The 19,351-nt window shown below is 39.6% G+C and overlaps 4 protein-coding genes across 5 annotated transcripts in view; all 4 read left to right on the top strand.

Moving 5' to 3' along the window:
• Positions 1 to 67: 67 nt before the first annotated feature.
• On the top strand, positions 68 to 1,014 carry LOC139990640 (small ribosomal subunit protein uS12). The gene is made up of 3 exons (XM_072010052.1): positions 68 to 211; positions 410 to 569; positions 680 to 1,014. Exons 1-3 carry the CDS (start codon positions 208 to 210, stop codon positions 945 to 947), a joined length of 432 nt encoding a protein of 143 aa, XP_071866153.1. The 5' UTR covers positions 68 to 207; the 3' UTR covers positions 948 to 1,014.
• A 1,648-nt stretch (positions 1,015 to 2,662) lies between these two features.
• Nelf-a (Negative elongation factor A) lies at positions 2,663 to 4,957 on the top strand. Of its 2 annotated transcripts, XM_074111900.1 has the most exons (7): positions 2,887 to 2,940; positions 3,275 to 3,327; positions 3,405 to 3,707; positions 3,793 to 4,206; positions 4,271 to 4,467; positions 4,539 to 4,638; positions 4,713 to 4,957. In XM_074111900.1, exons 1-7 carry the CDS (start codon positions 2,930 to 2,932, stop codon positions 4,943 to 4,945), a joined length of 1,311 nt encoding a protein of 436 aa, XP_073968001.1. In that variant the 5' UTR covers positions 2,887 to 2,929; the 3' UTR covers positions 4,946 to 4,957. The 2 variants fall into 2 exon arrangements, with proteins under 2 accessions (XP_071866132.1, XP_073968001.1); XM_072010031.1 differs by having other exon boundaries at positions 2,663 to 2,940; positions 3,275 to 3,707.
• An 809-nt stretch (positions 4,958 to 5,766) lies between these two features.
• On the top strand, positions 5,767 to 7,041 carry Tpx-3 (thioredoxin peroxidase 3). Its single transcript, XM_072010047.1, has 3 exons — positions 5,767 to 6,101; positions 6,197 to 6,423; positions 6,500 to 7,041. The coding sequence occupies exons 1-3, from the start codon at positions 6,057 to 6,059 to the stop codon at positions 6,957 to 6,959; spliced, it is 732 nt and encodes a 243-aa protein (XP_071866148.1). The 5' UTR covers positions 5,767 to 6,056; the 3' UTR covers positions 6,960 to 7,041.
• A 10,471-nt stretch (positions 7,042 to 17,512) lies between these two features.
• The window catches only part of Osi6 (DUF1676 domain-containing protein Osi6), a 133,427-nt gene continuing 131,588 nt past the window's right edge, over positions 17,513 to 19,351 (top strand). The window contains exon 1 of the mRNA XM_072010043.1: positions 17,513 to 17,527. The gene's annotated coding sequence lies outside the window, so the exon portion shown is untranslated. The remainder of the gene's footprint in view (positions 17,528 to 19,351) is intronic.

Here is a 19,351-nt window from a genome sequence, read left to right as displayed (position 1 = left end):
CTTATTAATAAAAATCTATCTAGATTTAATTCTAACGAAGTTTCTAAATTTTGTCGACTAATTAAAAAGTATTAAGCTATAATCGAAGATGCTTACATGCGGATACTTCATTCGAAATCATATAATTACCATACATCGGTAACAGACAACGTTGATTTATTAGATAGCCACGTTAGCCTCTTCTGATCGTATAGAACTACGAGTAAGATGGGTCAGTGGTCCATGTTAAAATTACATTGTTTTTAAAAGTGTAAATCTGAAATTAATAAATATGTGTTGTTCTCATCGACTGTTGAATTTGTTTTAATTATAGTTTTGTCAAATGTTTAATAGAAAATTTTGAAATAATAAAATAAAGATGAAATGTATTAAACAAAAATGGTACATAACCTAACGTTTTGATTTACAGGTAAACCTCGTGGTCTTCGTACTGCGCGTAAGCATGTAAACCACAGACGCGATCAGCGATGGAATGATAAAGACTACAAAAAAGCTCACTTGGGAACGCGGTGGAAAGCCAATCCATTCGGTGGTGCTTCTCATGCTAAGGGTATTGTTTTAGAAAAAGTGTATGTATATTTATATTATTAGTCTCTTATTATATCATATTTATATTAATCTCTTCAAATTGGAATAAATTTCTATATGAAATTTTAATTGAACGATTGTATGTTTTCAGTGGTGTAGAAGCCAAACAACCAAATTCTGCTATTCGTAAATGCGTACGAGTGCAACTTATCAAAAATGGGAAGAAAATTACTGCTTTTGTACCTAGGGATGGTTGTTTAAACAATATTGAGGAGAATGACGAAGTTTTGGTAGCAGGTTTTGGTCGTAAAGGTCATGCCGTGGGTGATATTCCAGGAGTTCGATTCAAAGTAGTGAAAGTTGCTAATGTTTCATTACTTGCACTTTATAAAGAAAAGAAAGAACGACCTAGATCATAAAATCATTGTCATGTATTTCTAACAAATCTGTAAAAGATTTCTAAATCAATTAATATCTTAATAATTAGCCGTTTTAATTAATTACTAATTTACCCGTACCTGTAGAAGCTTTTACTTTTACAAAAATACAAAAATACAAACGCAAAGACCGACATTTTAAGAAAATAGTTAAAAGAAAATTAGTATTACAAATCAATAAGTATGGAAATATGCATTCTTAACTTCTACAATATATGTAATAATAATATTTTTAATAATTTCACTCAATGAAGTATTTAACTTTCCTATTGTGGTACATTGGCATTCAATATTTCCCATTTTGCTTGTAGGAACTGAACATCAAATAATTTTTATTTACATAAATTAATATTAATTGTATTAAATATAAGCAAGTGTATAAAAATATACAAAATCTGCCTTAATGATGAAAAGTTTGAATTTATATTATTAATATCAGCTTTCCTGAAGTATAATGTATTCTTGATACTTTTTGCATTAAATGTGACCATGAATCAATGAATTAATGCGCGCGCTTCCATACAATTTCTTTTCTCTTCATTAAGTAACAAATCTCAATCATTTTCATTAGTTGGTACAATCAGTAAAGGAATGATTCTATATGACAAATGAACTGAAAAAGTAAAATATAGCTTTCTCATTTCTGGTTCATTTTCAGAAATATACTTTCTTATAAGGAACCATTCTTTTTGTAGTTGTAGAATTAATTATAGGCAACTTTATATACATTTTTTAATGACATTATTTTTGAAACCTGCTTGCGTGATCTTTAAGAGATTCTGAGGATTTTGATGGGGTTGCAGCCTGTGGAGTGCTGAGGCACCCTGCTTGTGTTTTAACTTCAAAAAATTCGAAAAACTAATTCAACGTTTAATTGAAGAATCACACGTCAAGAAAAATTAACTCAAACAATAACTCATATTTAAAATTGAATTATAATAGATTAAGTACATTAAAAAATGTTTTGCCCTTTAATGAAATTTATTTAGACTCTGAGCTCAGCGTGACAGTTCTAATGATACTACGATTCAACGATTCTAACTTTTTAGGTCGCAGAGCAGTCTATCTCTCTGCTCGGATTTTACATGACAATCTATGATTTATTTATTATCCAATAACACAAATAGTTATTAATTAATGCCAGTAAACGTTAATTTAATTGAAGTTTATAGTATTAAAAACGTGCGATTTATATTTTCGAAATGTATGTCTTATGTAACGAAAGTAAACACGAAATTTTAGAGTGATCACAGTTATTATTCATTAACAATTCTAACGTTTAATGGATAAATTTGTTAAATAAACTTTGTTCATTGCCTCGGCCACGCTGCTGTATAGTTAAATTCGCCGCGGTAGCTTTTACCCTATTGTAGTACAAGATATTTACGCTAGAGTGAGCCACAGGCTTATACTGGTTCACAATGTTCATATATTGGTAACACATGTTGTCCCTTTTTCAGATTCACAAGTAGATGATAATTTCCGATCCTTTAGATCATAGATGCTCATTTAGATCCTTTCGTAAATTTTCAAAATAGGTATGGAATAATTTAACTTTGGTTTAACATTACACATGGGTATACTTGAATCTACATTGATATGATATATACATTTAATATATCATGAATAGCTCAATGTCCATCTACAATTTGTATGCTGTATGGATATACATATGTCATGTTACTTTATGGCGGGAACATGGCGGGAATAACATGTGGCGCACCACGGCAATGTACGTCAAATGTACGAAACAAACGACTCCAATATGGCGAATGTGAGGGACAGTGATACGTCGTTGTGGCTTCATAACAAGCTTGGAACGTCAAATGATAGCTGGACTGGAAGTTCAATTTGTTCACAACTCAACGCAGAAGTACTGCGGAACATTAAAGACTGTTTTCCAGATCTTCAAACGCAAGTTAAACTTAAATTACTTCTTTCATTTTTCCACATTCCAAGACGGAATGTCGAGGAGGTAAGGCACAGTTTGTTTGTTACAAATATTTAAGGCGCGAAAAAGTGCAGCAATTTGTTCTTAAAATACGCGTCAAAATATTTATAACGATGGCTTCAATACGTTGAATATTGAATAATCTATAAAATAAATTTATGAATTTTAATTATTTATACTTCAAAAAAATATGTAATGTATTCCTTCATTTTTAGTGTAATTGATATTTGATATTTGATATTTTAAGCTTAATTTCTATGTATAAATATAAATATATGTAAATAAATAAATAAATAAATAAACGTATATATATATATATATGTACGTTTGTAATTTATAATTTTATTGAATTATGCAGTGGCGTGTTGAATTGGAAGAAATCATTGAAGTGGCGTCATTGGACAGCGAATTGTGGGTATCAATGTTATCCGAAGCGATGAAGACATTTCCATCAACAGGTTCTTTGAACACAGATATTACTGATTTAGATGAACATAGGCCTATTTTTGGAGAATTAGTTAATGATCTTCGGAAACTTTTGAAAAAACAAAATGATCCAGCAATGCTTCCATTGGAATGTCATTATCTTAATAAGACTGCTCTTACTTCTGTGGTTGGTCAACAGCCTACCCCAGTCAAGCATTTTACTCTAAAAAGGAAACCAAAAAGTGCTGCATTAAGAGCAGAGTTGCTTCAAAAGAGTACAGATGCTGCGAGTAATTTGAAAAAAAGTACTGCTCCTACAGTGCCTGTGAGGAGCAGAGGAATGCCTAGAAAAATGACTGACACAAGTAAGCTTACATATGTAGTTCTAGTTAGGATTATCTTGAAAAAACAAAAAGAATATGGAAATATAAAATAATACATTATTTGCAGCGCCTCTGAAAGGTATTCCTAGTAGAGTTCCTCCAAGTGGTTTTCGCTCTCCCTCACTTACGAGCTCTTCAATGTCTAATAGGACACCTCTCAGTAATAGGATGCGCAAAGATGGTGGCATTAAGTTATTAGATATTAACGAACAGCCACTTGGCTATGCTCAAGCAAAAAAACGAAAGAGGATGATGGAATTAGAAGAACAGCAGAAGAAAGTTGCAGAAGCTCAAGCAGTGGCAGCTGTCGCAGCATCAACAGCTACGGCTACAACAGAAACATCGACGACGCCAGAGTATGCTCAGGGTTTAACTTCGATTAATCCACCTGCTACTCCAATCACTCCTGTAGCATCTATACAATCTTATACGACATCTACTCCTTCAAGTGGAGCACCGGCAGTAACAACGCCGCAAACTCGTATGTTTTTGTATATAGTTACATATGATGAACAGAAAATAATTAATTTCTTTCTTTAATATAGCTACAACACCAAGTACACCTTCAACTCCAAGTACAGTTGTACCTGTTGCGACACCGACAGTTATTACACCAGTGGAAAGTACACCTGTCGGAGTACAAACGGTTAGACCAGCTCAGACAGTTACACAAATTCGTATACAAACCACTGCACAACCTGCCAATGCAGCAGCAAACACAAGAAAAGGCTTGTCTCTCACGGTACGTAGAAATATTTACAATATAGGATTCATACTTTCATAAGAACGTTAATTTATTTTGTGTATTTGTAGCGAGAACAAATGTTGGAGGCACAAGAAATGTTTAGAACAGCTAACAAAGTAACCCGACCAGAAAAAGCTCTTATTCTAGGTTTTATGGCTGGCTCAAGGGGTATGCGCCTGTTTGTTAACATCTCAAATATCTTTTAATATAAATACTCTTATCTATCATCTTTTATTGCTTAGATAATCCTTGTCCGAAATTGGGTAATATAGTCACAGTAATGCTCTCGGAAAATATAGAAGAAGTGACGCAACCGGATGGTACAAGTGTACCTATGTTAGTCGAGACACATTTTCAAATGAATTACACGAATGGTGAATGGAAAAGGATAAAAAAAAATCGACGAATCGTTACAGAAGAAACAACGTCCGCTACAACCCCTGCTTCCAATGCAACCGCAACGGCTTCCAATTAAACTTAAATTAAAGAGATCTTTTTCGGATCGCGATTATATAAATCAATGACATTGCCGTTGTTTGGATGACTGTTTTTAAAGAAGCTCTGTTGTATAGATAGCTAAAGAATTTGAGTGCAGAAAGCAAGATGTGGCCTCTGTAAGCAGACCTGTATATCATGTTTTAGTAGTAAGGCTTCAAAGTGCGGTGTATATTTTAAAGTTATAAGAGAAGAACTTGTGTTACTTCAAAAAGATAATATGTAATAATCAAGAAATACATCGTTTCCATTTTTCAAAATAGAGGATGAGTCAAATGGCGAATGCATTTTTTATTGGACACAACGTATATAACGTATGAACGTAATTTTCAACAGATTTCAAACCCTATCTGAAATAAAAATCTCTATTTTTAACGCGCATCTGGTTTCACCAACAATGAACAAATTATTAGGAATCATCGGTTAATTATAAAGTTAAATATTATTTATCAACGGACAGTGTGATATTTTCCATTGTAGGAGAAACCAAACGTTATTAATTTATATGCTACGATTATCGTTTATATATATATATATATATATATATGTAAAATATATATATAAAATATACATATAAAATATATGTTTCCCCACTGAATAAGAATGAACATAAAACTTATAATATTGTTATTTGAATAAAATATGGTTATATTGATAAATATTTAATTTTATTAACAGTTATACCTTATCAATCAATCGAGTACGATCGATTATATTGTTCGAGAATAATTCAAGTATCGAGTTGGATATCGAAGTATTGGCGATTCCAAAAATCAGTTTAACATTTTACTGTAAGGAGGGGTATCCTGATTTCTGAAGAGAATATTTCGTAAGAGATTAAACAATTATTTTTATAATAATTTGCACGTGAATAAATCTGTATGTGACTGAAATAGATACAGTGATCTTTCGTAATTATTTTTTATTAAAATGCGCTGTTCACAAGAAAAGTGAGTTATATAACCTCTTTAAGAACTACAAACTATCAAATCTTCGGAGAGTAAGCTTCGAATAAGTATTATTTTGTGAAGTAGTCTCGTGTTCGTTTAAATACTTCTCCATCCACGTAACCGGTAATTTATATATTAATAATGCTTCGATTGTTAGCATCTTTACATTCCCAAACATGTAAAGCGGTAAGTCGATTAACTTGATAGAGATATCAATCATTTAATTTATTTAAGTTCTGAAGTTTATTTTAATATATAACGTAATATATATATATTTACAGATATTTCTTACAACATCAAATTTGATGTTTAAAACTCGACAGCCGACGTTAGTGCAATACGCTCGAAGTTTTTGCGTTAGTAGCAATCTTTTTTCCTGTCAGCTTCAGATTCAGAAACCTGCACCTGAGTTTTCTGGAACTGCCGTGGTTGATGGTGATTTCAAGGAAATCAGCCTGAGTGATTACAAGGGAAAATATGTTGTTCTTTTCTTTTATCCTTTAGACTTGTAAGTTTTAACGATAGAGAACGACCAGAGAAAACCAAATATTTTCTCTAAAATAAATACAAGATTTTATTTTTAGCACATTTGTGTGTCCCACTGAGTTGATAGCATTCAGTGAGAAAATTTCACAGTTTAAAGCTCTGAATACGCAAGTGATTGGAGTTTCTACAGACTCGCATTTTAGTCATTTAGCATGGACTAATACGCCAAGAAAACAAGGAGGCCTGGGTGGCAACTTGGGTTATCCTCTTCTAAGTGATTTTAACAAGGAAATATCGGCTAAATATAATGTCCTTCTCCCAGATTCTGGAGTTGCTTTAAGAGGCCTTTTCATCATAGATAAAGAAGGAATATTGAGGCAGCTTAGCGTAAACGATTTACCAGTGGGCAGAAGCGTAGATGAAACATTGAGGCTCATCAAGGCATTTCAGTTTGTTGAAAAACATGGAGAAGTCTGTCCTGCCAACTGGCAGCCAGATTCTAAAACTATTAAACCAAACCCAAAAGATAGTAAACAATACTTTGAATCAGTTAATTGAACATCGTGAACAGACCGTTTTCATAAACGTATAACGTATAATGTATTGTAATATGGATTAATAAAAATAAAATATTAACATATACTCGCAAATATCGCGAAGACGGGATAATATGCGTCTTATAACCTTACATAATTTTTAAAAATTATTCTTTATTTTAATTTCTTTCTTTTTTTTTCAAGCTGTGAGAAATACGAACGATAATATGCGCGTTTATGTAATCGGCCTTCTCTTAGACGGAACTTTTTCAGCTACAAGATGGAGGGTATGTACATTCAGACTTTTGAATCAGAAGCAAAGGCCATGAGGGGACTGCTTGCGATGCTTGAATTGAAAGTAAGAAGGGGGAGAAAAAGGTGCGTGAACAGTCTCGTACATACGCGCGTAATACAAAGGATTCAAGGGTCGAATCTGGAGTGTCAGTATAGAAGTAGAACAGCAATCTTGTATTGGTCAGTTTTATTCTTTATGGCGATGAAAGTAATGACGATAGGACAAATCTCTGAAAGTCTCTTTCGGATTAGCTTCTCTTCTTCGTCTTTCCGCAGTGTAAATTTGTGTAAGAAAGGAGTAACGATGGAAAAGTATAAGAGAGATTATTATCATTACAGCTTAAATGATTACGGGATAATTTCATTTAGAAATCGCTTAATATCCTCTACTAATATAGAAATATTTATTTTATCGAATCGATGTATTTTTTTTCTGCAATCAATAGGAAGTTTTACATTTAGATTGATATTGATCGTTATCAAAGAGGTCTGAGTGACGGAAAGGAGGTAGATCTAGGGAATTGGCGGGACCGCATTAGTGATGAATTTAAGAGAGAGCTTATTATTTCATAAAGAAGATACCGACGCCGGTAACGCCTCTGAGAGAAGGGATAAAGTAACCAAAGAAGAGGGGTTGGAAGACGAACGATGTATAAGATAGACCGGGAAGCAGGGAAAAACTGAAAAGCGACGCCAGAGATAAACGGCTCATCCTTTCTCGCCCTACAAAATCCAATCCTGCCTTTTGCGAACTGAAATCTCAAGATTAAACATATTCCGTCTCCTCGAGTCCTGTCGAGTCGTCGCGCATCGATAACGGATATTGCTCACGTTCATCGAACAAAATCTATTCGATATCTATCAAATCATTAAAATATTGAAATATTTATTTTCTTCATTTGCAAAAAAAGAAAAAAAAAACAAAAAACAATTTTTTATCTTTCATTCGGAAACGTAAATATGCCTTGATCACAGAAACGCTGAAAATTAAGGAAATTTCGTTTTTTCGCGTTCAAGCGTACCATTGCTACAACGTGCTTCATGTCGCAATAAGTTTTTTTTTTTTTTTTTTTTTTTTTTGTAGAGAAAAGTAGAAATACCGATGGACAAAGAGGTCAGACAAACGTTGAATAACCGACTGAAATCGTGGCACGCACGCTCGAAAGTACCAGAAAGGAACTTATGAATTCAATCGTTGCCACGATAGCAAAATAGATTTTTTCGTCGACTCGCGCCTTCGTCTCTTAGAAAGTTCGCGAAATCGAATTACATTCTGTTCTCTTTCTTTCCTTCATTTTACTTCTCCGTGATTGTATTCTTCGTAACGATTATCGAAGCACATTTTTACGCTCGCCAATTCCGTCTTAATGTCTGTCCGATTAAGAGTGAACGTGGATTATGTCGTCGGCAGGCGAACGCGGATTTTCCTCCTCTAATCGACTTTCTAGTCGCCTATCGTCGTCGGTTTGTTCCGCCCCCGCGATTGTTGGGGCTGCGACCATACGGCTTCTTGTTCTAATTGCTCCTTTTGTTGCCCGTAACGAACGCTTAACCGACCTTAACATTTATCCTTAACGTCGCTGTTCACTCTCGTCTGGTTGTTAAACTTTCATACCGAACTTGATCCATTAATTTCGAAATATAAAACGGATGGTGTTTAGACACTTTAGATTAATGCATTAATTTCAAGATGAAAATGTAGACGGAATTTAGGATAGATTCGTTAGAAATATTACGTTATTCCACGTATAACTAACGCGATTTTTTTGGGAGTTGAATTTAAAACGATGAGAACTGTTGCTATGAAGGTTTTATAATGTTGGAATAGAAAGATTAATAAAAAGAAATAAACAATTGATCAAACACAGGTAATCTTTTATTCTCATCTAATATATGAAAAAAAAAAAAAATCGTACTACTTATGGGGTGGTGACCTGATATAATTATAAAAGAAGATACTAGATCATTTTCGCGATAAAAATTACGACAGAAATCATGCTGAAAGTAAATCTCAAACGCTTCAGCGCTCTGCTCGTAATCTCCGTAAATTCATCGGTGCCAAAGATCTCACGCTACATTCTGTCACGCGGATAACAATAAGCGGCAAATCGTTTAACTTTGTTAGCATCGTCTTCATCGCGATTATAGTCTATAGTCGTGGCGTTGGTTGTACGCGCGTGGACAAGAAGTAAAAGTAGAAGAAGGAAGAAAGCGAGTCGACTGGCGAACCGGCCGGTTGTTGTCGAGCGGAGCCGATCGAAGCGAGCGAACGCGCGCGTCAAAGAGCATCCTCTATCGTTTTCTCGTGAAATAGAACTCGCTGGTCGTTTGAGTCTCCCTTTCTCGTCCTTCCCCTCGCTCTCCTGTCAGCCACTCGTTTTTTCCCTGCCAGGGATAGGAGCCGTCTAATAACCTCCCGGCTGAGGAGAGTACCGAGAAGCGAAAAAGGAACATTTTCTTAAAGGAGCATTCAGAGCGCGGCTTGATAGGTGGATATTATAGTAGCTGGTGGTAACCCTCGCTGCCTAGGCCCGGTCGGTGGCGAGGAAGCAAGGCAAGGAGGGAAAACGTGGCACGGCCACCAAAACGAGACACAGAGAGCAAGATAGAGAGAAATGGAGCGGCGGGGTTGTACCTAGTGGAGGCAGGGGAATGCATCCATCCATATCCATCCCGGGGTGGCTACTGGGGCTTTGATTACTTGTTTTAATCTTCCGACTGCCGACTGGGCGAGCATCTGTCACTCAAAATCCGTAATTGCACCCGCTACCGCGGCGGTGTGCTCTTCCACCCCCCCCCCCCACCAGCCGTTGATTCGTGGCAGAAAGCCCGCCCATGTAGCTTTCGAAAGGGGCTGGCTTTTTGCTTTGAACACACTGCCATTACTTTCTTATTGCTCGTTTAGCACTTTCACACTGGCTTTCCGGTTACGAGGCGCATTCGGAGGTGATCGGCTAATCGGATTACCCTGCTGCAGCCGCTCCACGAATTCCTCCTCCTTGACTGCTATCCACGTTCGACTGCATCGGTGTTCTCATCTCTCTTCAGATGGATCGTCACCGTTCCAAATGGGACACGTTGGCAACGTTTCACGGTTAGATTCTCTCCGTTGCACGAAATCGCCAAGAGACTTTGAAAGAGACCCTGGTCTATTGAGAAGCTTCGATCTAGAAGCATTAGGGAAAGAATCGACCACGCTAGACTCACGTTAATCTGGCAGTTAGCATTTGCATCGATTTATCCGATTCTCGGTCTTGTCTGGTCTTCACCGATTAAGTAGTTCGTTTCGTTTCCCTCGTAAACGTCGTATTCGAGTCTTTTCCTATACCTTTCGAGTAACTCGAAATGTATAGAAAGGCGATCATGTTATATACGTTGCTGTTTAATACGTTGTGTAAATTTACCTTAGGACGGCTGAACTTATGCAAATGAACTATCTCTTTCTTGAGAATCGAGTGTCGTTCGTGTATTTATGCAGTCCAACTAAAGAAACGAATAAAACCTCAGTTGGATCAATTCGGTTTCCGACAGGTTCGTCTAGTGGTTACCGGAGGAAGGGGAAGAGAGAGAGAGAGAGAGAAAGGTCAGACAAACAAAAAAGAGGGAAATGGCGGAGAAGAAAGAAAAGCGGCAAATATTAAACGAACGACTCCCTTATGTAGGCAAGCTGTGTTCGACAAGGTACCACTGGCAGTCCACTCTATCCACTTACCGCACGAATGGACGAGGTGGTCATCAGATCGATGAAAAGAGATTCGCGACACGCCACCGGTACATCGTTGCACGCTAAAACTGGCCTGGTATCGCGTTGGCTTACAACGAAGCCAATCCCGGCCCCCTCTGGCTCGATAGGGGGTCGAAACTATAGCGCCGGCAGCGTGATCTAATTGTACCCACTCAAACCGGATCAAAACAATGCGGCACGCGGGCTCGCGCCTTGCATTTAACTAAATGTGTCTTTTGTCATGGCCATTGCCCACCCACCGTGTTCCTGAATTAGACGACAAAGATCGGTTTCTCGTTGTTTACGTTGCCTGGCCATTGTATCAGGGTTAATTCTCCGCGCTCGTCAAAGCCCGTTTAATGGCGCATTTAATTACAACTTACCCATCGATCTTTCGATCTCTTGATTTCTTCTTCCTATTCGAGGAGGTGCTTTCGTAGCGATGGAATCTTCCATTTGATTTTTCGAGAAATCGAGGATAGATAGGAAGGTATCGAGCTTTTATCATTATCTGTTAATACGAGTAATGTAAGCAAACTTTGCGTAACGTATCTTTGTTGTTTTAATTTTTAATAATTAGTTTACGCGTGTCATGAGACGAAAAAGGATGGAAATCGCTGGTTTATCTTACAGGCAGATACTTCAATTCCAGCATTAATCGTCGATCCAAGAGAAATTCAAAAGAGATTCTAATTCTTTGGTCCGCGGCAGCGAGTACCAGCCCCTGACGCGCATTATTTCCGTCCAGACAGGACGTAATCGTTCCTCCGACCGATTTAATCTGGCCGATTCCACCCCATAGCAGGCAGGCGCAATCTCCGCGATCGCGTGAGCAAGAAAAGAAGAAGCTCGTAAAAGCGCTTCGCCGGGATTTCTGCTCTCTAATTGTCGGAGTCATTCGTTCCTTTCACGAACAACGGAACAGATGCACCGACTTTGTATTCGGGAGGCTGCGTCCGGGGAACCAGGGGGGTCCTGTGTCTCTTGGGGTTATTTTCAGTCGATTATCCGGCCGAGCGTGGGGTCAACGCCGTGATAGTTTCGCCTGACAAGTAAAAGAGTACACGAGGACGACTCTATTAGTAGGTTGGAATAGAATCACGGGGGGGCGGGGAGAATAATCGGGCGGACGACTTAATTTTTCGTCTTTGCCCGCATCGATCAACCTTCGCGAATCATCCACGCGTCGCCCTAGAATCGACTCGATCCGATTGTTTCGCTGGTGCTTCGTCGACCAATCGCCGACACGCGACGATTCTTTTGTACTCGCGAGAAAGCGGCTTTGGTGGAACAATCGGTTGGTTTTAGGGGTGGAACAACTAATAAAATGAAATTGTCCGACATACAAAGACACGAGCCGAACGAAGAATTTCGTTTATTTTGTCTTTGAGATAGGATCGAGAGTAGAGCAGAGGACATTAAATTATTCGATCAATTTATTTAATACTATCTAAACATTTGGCTTCTCTTTGCCAAATGTACGGATGCTAAATTCATCGTTAAAGTTCCATTCATTCATATTTCCGAGATACACATATCTATCGATAAATCGGAGAAAAGTTTATGCGTTAAAAGTTTGAACGAAGTAAACTACGAAGCGAAACGTATCGAGAATAAACCATCGTATTTTTAAGCGGCGGCACATACTTGTGACTCTCCTTTTTCTATAACTTTAATTATTATCTTGCACGGCTCGTTGTTCTCGGCCGTGTTCCGCGGTGAAAAGCGTCGGGAAAGAGATCGCATGCAGCAAGTAAATGGATGGATGAACCGGGGCGAAAAAGGGTGCCTTTGAGCCGAAGCGAGTCCGTTGCTGCCAGATTAATTAACGAAGCGCTCGCCCGGGGTCCGGAAAAGGATCAACAACTCCGATACCGGGATACCCGGAGCTAATAGACAGGTGGCCCTATCTGCTTAACCATCGTTTCGCCTGGATCGATCGTTCGATGCTGTGGTAATCGCGAATCAATCGTCTCCGACCCTCCGAGTCGCGGTTTTCTCTATCGACGGATAAGTATCTGTCTTTTGAACTGTTTTATAAAATATGAAAACCGTGCAAAGTTATTTTTAATGTTTTAGATTGTCACGCAAGTCAATTATATTACAATCTCCTAATGTAAGATCAGAGTAAATGGAAAAATTCGTAGAAAATAAATTTAGAAAGTTCGTTGAAACGATGTTCTCGATTAGTTTCGTGTGCGTTTGTTCAATTTCCGAAGTCTTGAATCTGTTTGAAACAAAACAAGATCGTAACAAGCGTCGTACAATTCCTTGAATTTATTTGCTTTTGATTCGCATCGTAACATAGAAACGATCATCCTTTTCAACTGTTGTAGAAACACGTTGCTTTTCCGCAATTTATCGCCAATCCATCGGCAATTTCTAAAACGCTTATTCTGCATTGTAAATTCGCATACAGGGAATTGAACAATGTAATTTGACGAAGATAGAGAGAGAGAGAGAGAGAGAGAGAGAGAGAGGCGGGGGCGAATTAAGAGATATTTTCACTCGTCTATATATCAGAATATCAGGCGTAACTGAAACTTCGATAGCTTTGCTTGTACAATATTAATTACACGCTCGTTCTCGGTTTCGTATTATTTCCTTTCTCGTCGCGTTTCGACGCGCCAATCGCTCGACTAATTGCTCAACCCGTGGCAATCGCAATTACCATTCGTCCTCTCTATCTGGATGGCAACTTTCATTTAACATGAAAGTCGTCGTCGTTGCGGCGCGCGCGACGATCGATCAATGAAAAATTCATCGAACGGAATAAATGATCGGCTCGACCATTATCAATCGTTCTAATGCTCGTCCCTGTTTTCGTTTTTTTTTTTTTTTTTCATCGGAAAGAAACGTATGAATAAAAAAAAAAAAAAAAAAGGAAGAGGAACAAGAACAAAAATAGGATCGAAGCGTTGAAAATTGAAGATAAACTCGAGGTAATTAACTAGGGGAATGAAATTGAACGAATTCTTAAAACCGAGTATATACGATAGGATTTTTATTTGCCGTGTTGAATCGGGGGCTCGTGTCAAAGGTTCGTCCATCTAAGTAATTACCGGAGCTTAGGAGCGTCACAGTTGGGTTCAACGATGTCGATTAAATGCGAGATAAGATACAACTGCTCCACCTTTGCACGGTTCGTGCGTCCCAGAGTAGTCTATTCCTTTTCACAATGCTCCCTTAATCGGACGGTACGTTTACTTGAAATGCTATAAAATTATCTCTCGACGATTATCGTTTATATCTCTAACACCGAAACTAAACTATAAACGACCACCACCGAAGAAATCAAAGTGAGAAATATACGAGAACGTACGCATGCAAGATGTAAAGCGAGCTTTTATTCCTATATGCGTTAGAAAAGGATCGTTCCAGTGCCTGAAAATGCATCGTTTATCGAATCGATCGTTTCGATCAGTTTGCTAGCGTATAGGTAGCGTTCAAAGTGAGAAATTACAAATTTCCGACAACGAACTAAATTTTCTTGAAATAGAAAGATTTCATTTCACCTGGCAAGTCTACAAATTTGTAGATCCTCGCGAACGATCCTCCACGCGATTTAATTAACCGAATATGAATAAAACAAAGCGGCGATATTTAGCGCTATCGGGTGAAACCGCAAGTATGCCGATTGAAATTTCGTCAAAAGGGTTGATTACTGCCGCTTTCGGTATTAGTGTCTGGCCGCCGGTTTATCGTGAATGGTAATACGATCACGAGGCATTGTACATGTTCAACATATGCGGCCTGGTACAGGCTCGCGCTCATCGTGCACGCCGTCGTGTGTATGCAAGCGAAAAACCGGTGAACGGAGAGCGATGCACTTTTCGGAGAAAGGAAGAGAAAGCGAGCCGCGTGTTATTTCGAACAATGGTCTCGGCCGATTTAACCTCGGTCTCGCGACGACACGCCCGAGGAACACGTCGTAGCCAGTAAACATTTGCGCTGCAATTGGTCCGAAACTGTATTATGCGAGCAGCGTTTTAAAATATGCCAATTTGTAAGGAGAAACGGTACTTGGGAAATGGGGAAAATCGTTGTTTCGTGTAAAATGCTAGATGAATTCTACCATTTGAACGATCGTAGACGATTCGAAGAGCGGAGAATCTGCAGATTTATAAATTCGAACGCTGCGAGATTCGAAGGTGTCAAAAATTTGACGATTCCACAACTTGTAAAACCATTCGGGTAGGACAAATGGAGTAAGTAGAAGCGGCAAGTAATAGAATCGCGGTTGGTCGCGGAGTAGAAAGTCTGAGTGATACTACTGGTCCGGGCCCTCGGTCACACAGAAGAGAGCCGCTCTGACACGACGACAAAGCGTATAAAGAGGGACGATGACAGACAGCTCGGGCAACAGAGCAAAGAGAGGGAGTCAATGGGTATAAGCACTAAGCACGTAACTATGAAAGAAGCAGGGGGTTGCGAATCGTCGCTAGATTAAAAAGAGGCTCCCTTTTTCGCTTGCTCTTTTATGCCTGTGCGCCGCGCCCCACACGCATCATGTGCCTCCCATGTTCATACGTGTATCTGTGCATTATGCGTGCTGGCGCACACATATCCACGCGAATCCGTACACGCAACGAACGTCTTCTCATGCATGCGTGTACAACAAACGTGTACGAGTATACACACGACCACGCGTTCGATATCTCGCGACCGTCCGCTGTAAAAAGCAATTCGATCTGGCAGCGCGGTCTATAAGCTAAGCCCCCCTTTCACCCCTCTCGTCTCTTTTGGTGGCAGTCTCGCGAACGCGTCAATCTTCCTGCGGGATTCGACTTTCGGTGTCTGCGTTCTGGAATGAAAATCGACCGATTTCGTTGGTTACTATCTCGTCAGCGATACACAGTATTCCGTTCAAAATTAAACGTCGCTTCCAACCAACGCTCGTTTAAACTTGCAAAGCACGCGCGTAGATCTGCAGTTATCCTATGTACAAATCTATCCCGATACAGAATGTTCGATACGATCGGAACCTTAGAATCAACTTTTCGCCATTACGTCTCTCCTCAAGTTTCTCTATTTTTGTATAATCCGCGTCACCCTCTACCAAATCATCAAACAAAGAACTTGTTTCGTTGCTTTGTGACTAAACGAGGTTCCAATTGGAGTGACGCGCGAAGGGTGTGGCCGCTGTAACCATTCCATGCTGGAAGGTCTCGATAGATTTTCCAAAAAATTATTCCATTAGAGTAATTGTCGAGCTGCTGCGGAGGCAGGTAATAATAGTCACGGAAGGATCGCGTCCGCGATAATGGCCGCTATAAATTGGCCGTGTTGCTCGTACGGCGAAGCAGAAAGCGCGGGGCGCAAGGAAAGAGACGCAGGATTCAGGCGTCATCTGCGCGGCCTGCCCCTTTTTTTTCCCTGTTTTTCTATCCAACGCAGCTGTTGCGAAGTCGTCCGCGCATTATCAGCCTGATAATTAACTCGATTAGTCGGACGATGAAGCTTTATACAAATGAGCCTCCTTTTACGGCTACAGCAATTAAGCCGCGTTATCGATTGTGTTTCATCGCGAATCACGTGAATTACGCGCACTCGCGTGGACGTTCGACCGCTGCGTGTGCTTAAACAGACGTTGGATCACGCGATTTCCACCGTTGATCATCAAGGACCGTGTTTAATTTACTAACGACCATCGTCGTTGTCGTCGTCGTCGTCGTCGTCGTCGTCGTCGTCGTTGCGATCCCTTGTCCGCTCGTCCATTAGGAATTACTGATTTTTTGTTCTGCTCTGGTCTCTCGATCACAGTGACAAAGACAAAAGTGAGTGTAATACCGCAGGTGGTCTATAGGACCCCCATGGTTCTGGAAACTCTGGTATTCTCCCGAGGAATGGGTTTTGCTTGATGTTTTGATGGCACACTCGAATCGATCACGAGATTTGTCGGCGGACAGCGACAGGATGGATTTTAGACGGATAACTGGCGGTTAGGGGAGCCTGAAATCGGTAATGGTATATATCCACGAAATATTCGATGGTTTCGCGGGTCATGGGATTTATCCCATCGTTCAATCGCGCAATCCTATTCGCCGCTGTTCTGCACAGATTCTGTAATTCGTCGGTGAGTCGTAGATTATTTCGTTCTCAAGATTGGCTTTGGTCCACTCGCGCCCAATTATCGTCGCGTTTCCACTAATTTGTCTGGAATTCTTCGAATGCCTTCAATTTAAGATGACGTACAGAATTTAAACCTAAACTCTAACGAGCAACGAACCGACTCACATCATCGTTACGATTTTTACGTTGCATCGTACAACGTGTTATCGAAGCAAAGAAACATTGTACAGAAAAATAACTTCAAAAGCAAACTTGGCGACGAATATCGCCAGAAAAAAAAAAAAGAAAAATTTCATCACGCCTTCGGTAATAACTTCCACCTTCTACCACCACTTGCCCATTGAGAAATTCGAAAAAGGTCTGGGTATCAGGGCAGAAGTAATGAGACCAATCATTGGGAGGGTGGTCGAAGAATAGATTCTTCGAAAGATTTCGTGAGTTTGCCGGTGTAACACGATCGTCACTTATACGAGACCCCGTAGGACACGGGCTTCGAGACCGTCGTCATCCCCTTACGTGTTAAATTACCCCAGGACGGGGCGCATAGAAGTATTGGGAGAGGGGAAGGTTGCAATTCGACTCTAGATTGCAGTCGACAATGAGCTGGTGAATTTTCGATCCCAGGGACAAACAGGATCCTAATACAATTTTTTTTTGAATCCCGGGCTAGCTCGATTCAAAAGTATCAGGGGTGGGGGGTTAATTGATAGGACGGAGAGGATTTTCGAAAGGTGCGAAGATCCATGTGCTCGATTTTAAAACGACCATAGAAAGCTTAGTGGTGAAAGAGTAGAAGCAACGTGTTGTTTAACAGGCAGCTAGTTTGCGAAACACATATATCGGGTATCGCGAGTGTTTTTGTTAAAAAATCGAGAATTTTACAACTCTCTCTTCTTTTTTTTTTTTTTTTTTTTAATACACAGAGAGAGATTCGTGGAGTGGTAGTAAAATTATTTCAGAGGAAGTATCTCTAGTTTCTTGAATTTCGAACACACCAATTCCCATTATTTATATATTTATACAAATTTATTTCGACTCGTTCGCGACGGGTACTCCGTCGTGGTTACGATTCCGATGTTAAAGCAGTCTCATTAAATCGAAAAAAATTTCCTGTCATTTGACGACGCAGCATCCAATGGGAAGAAGTAGTTTTTTTTCCTCCTCCTCCTCCTCCTCCTCCTCGTCCAGCTTTTTTCCCTCTTCTTTTTTTCATCCGAACTCCAGAAGCGATATCGACGAACGGCTGAATTTTCCGATCGGCTTGTTAGCGATAGGGAAACGTTGTTCCGCAACGAAGGTAACGACGGAACAAAAAGGAACGAAATTGAAATCGATCGATCAACGCTCCTCGCGGGCTACGCCGTTTCATCGCAATTACCGAGTTAATGAGTCGCTTTAAATATTCAATGCCATCGCTTATTAACGCCAATATAAATCGTGTTTAATCAATCGAACCGCGTTTAATCCATCGGCGACGGTTCCCGGCCATGCGGAGCTAATATCTTCGACGTCGTTGCGTCACGAATACCATTCGCTCGAATTCTTCAACGTGCTTCCATCGATGTTTCTCTAAACGACCATTTTTCCGATGCATTTGCGTACCAAACAGACGTAGTCCGCTACAGTTTTCTTTTTCAAAACAAACTTCTGCTTATAGATTCTTAAGTGGATAAAACTAAAAGAAGGTATCAGAATTCGTCGAGCTTAAATTATACTACACGTACGATCCAAGCTTCAACGTCCATCCAAGGAACTTCTCCGAGAATTGGCCAAACAACCGTTTCGCTATATCGCCCAATTCTCATAGAGATAGTTGAACACGTCGAAAGGACACTTACCAAACAGCTTGGTAGTGGAAACTCAAACGAGACCGCAGACAAACCTGCGAATTCGGACACCTCGATACGATCGAGTCCTTCCTTCCACTCAACGTGTTGCTCCTAATCAATTTACCTATCGGATCGATACCCTCGTGAAAATCATACGAATAGATCGCCGATATTTACGCAAATTCGTATCTCTACGAACATAAATTAAAAACATATAAAAATGTTTTACCCACTGAATACTATAACGAGTAATTATACTTTCGTGCATTGTATGCGCAAGATTTGTCCACCTTTAAACTTCCTATAAATGCATAAACATCGGCTATCTACTTGTAAAACGATTTATCATTCGCGGAACACATCTTCGGGAGGACGCTGGTTGAGAGGGGAGATCGGAGACAGGAATCGCAAGGATGCGGATCGAGATACGCAGACAGTAGCCTCGATATAATCGAGTCCCTGGTCGGTTTGAGGCGCGAAAGGACACCGAGTGTC

Source organism: Bombus fervidus, chromosome 9 (genome assembly GCF_041682495.2).
Source record: "Bombus fervidus isolate BK054 chromosome 9, iyBomFerv1, whole genome shotgun sequence".
Lineage (NCBI taxonomy): Eukaryota > Metazoa > Arthropoda > Insecta > Hymenoptera > Apidae > Bombus > Bombus fervidus.
Note: the sequence above shows the minus strand (reverse complement) of the source record. Positions and strands in the feature narration are given on the sequence as shown.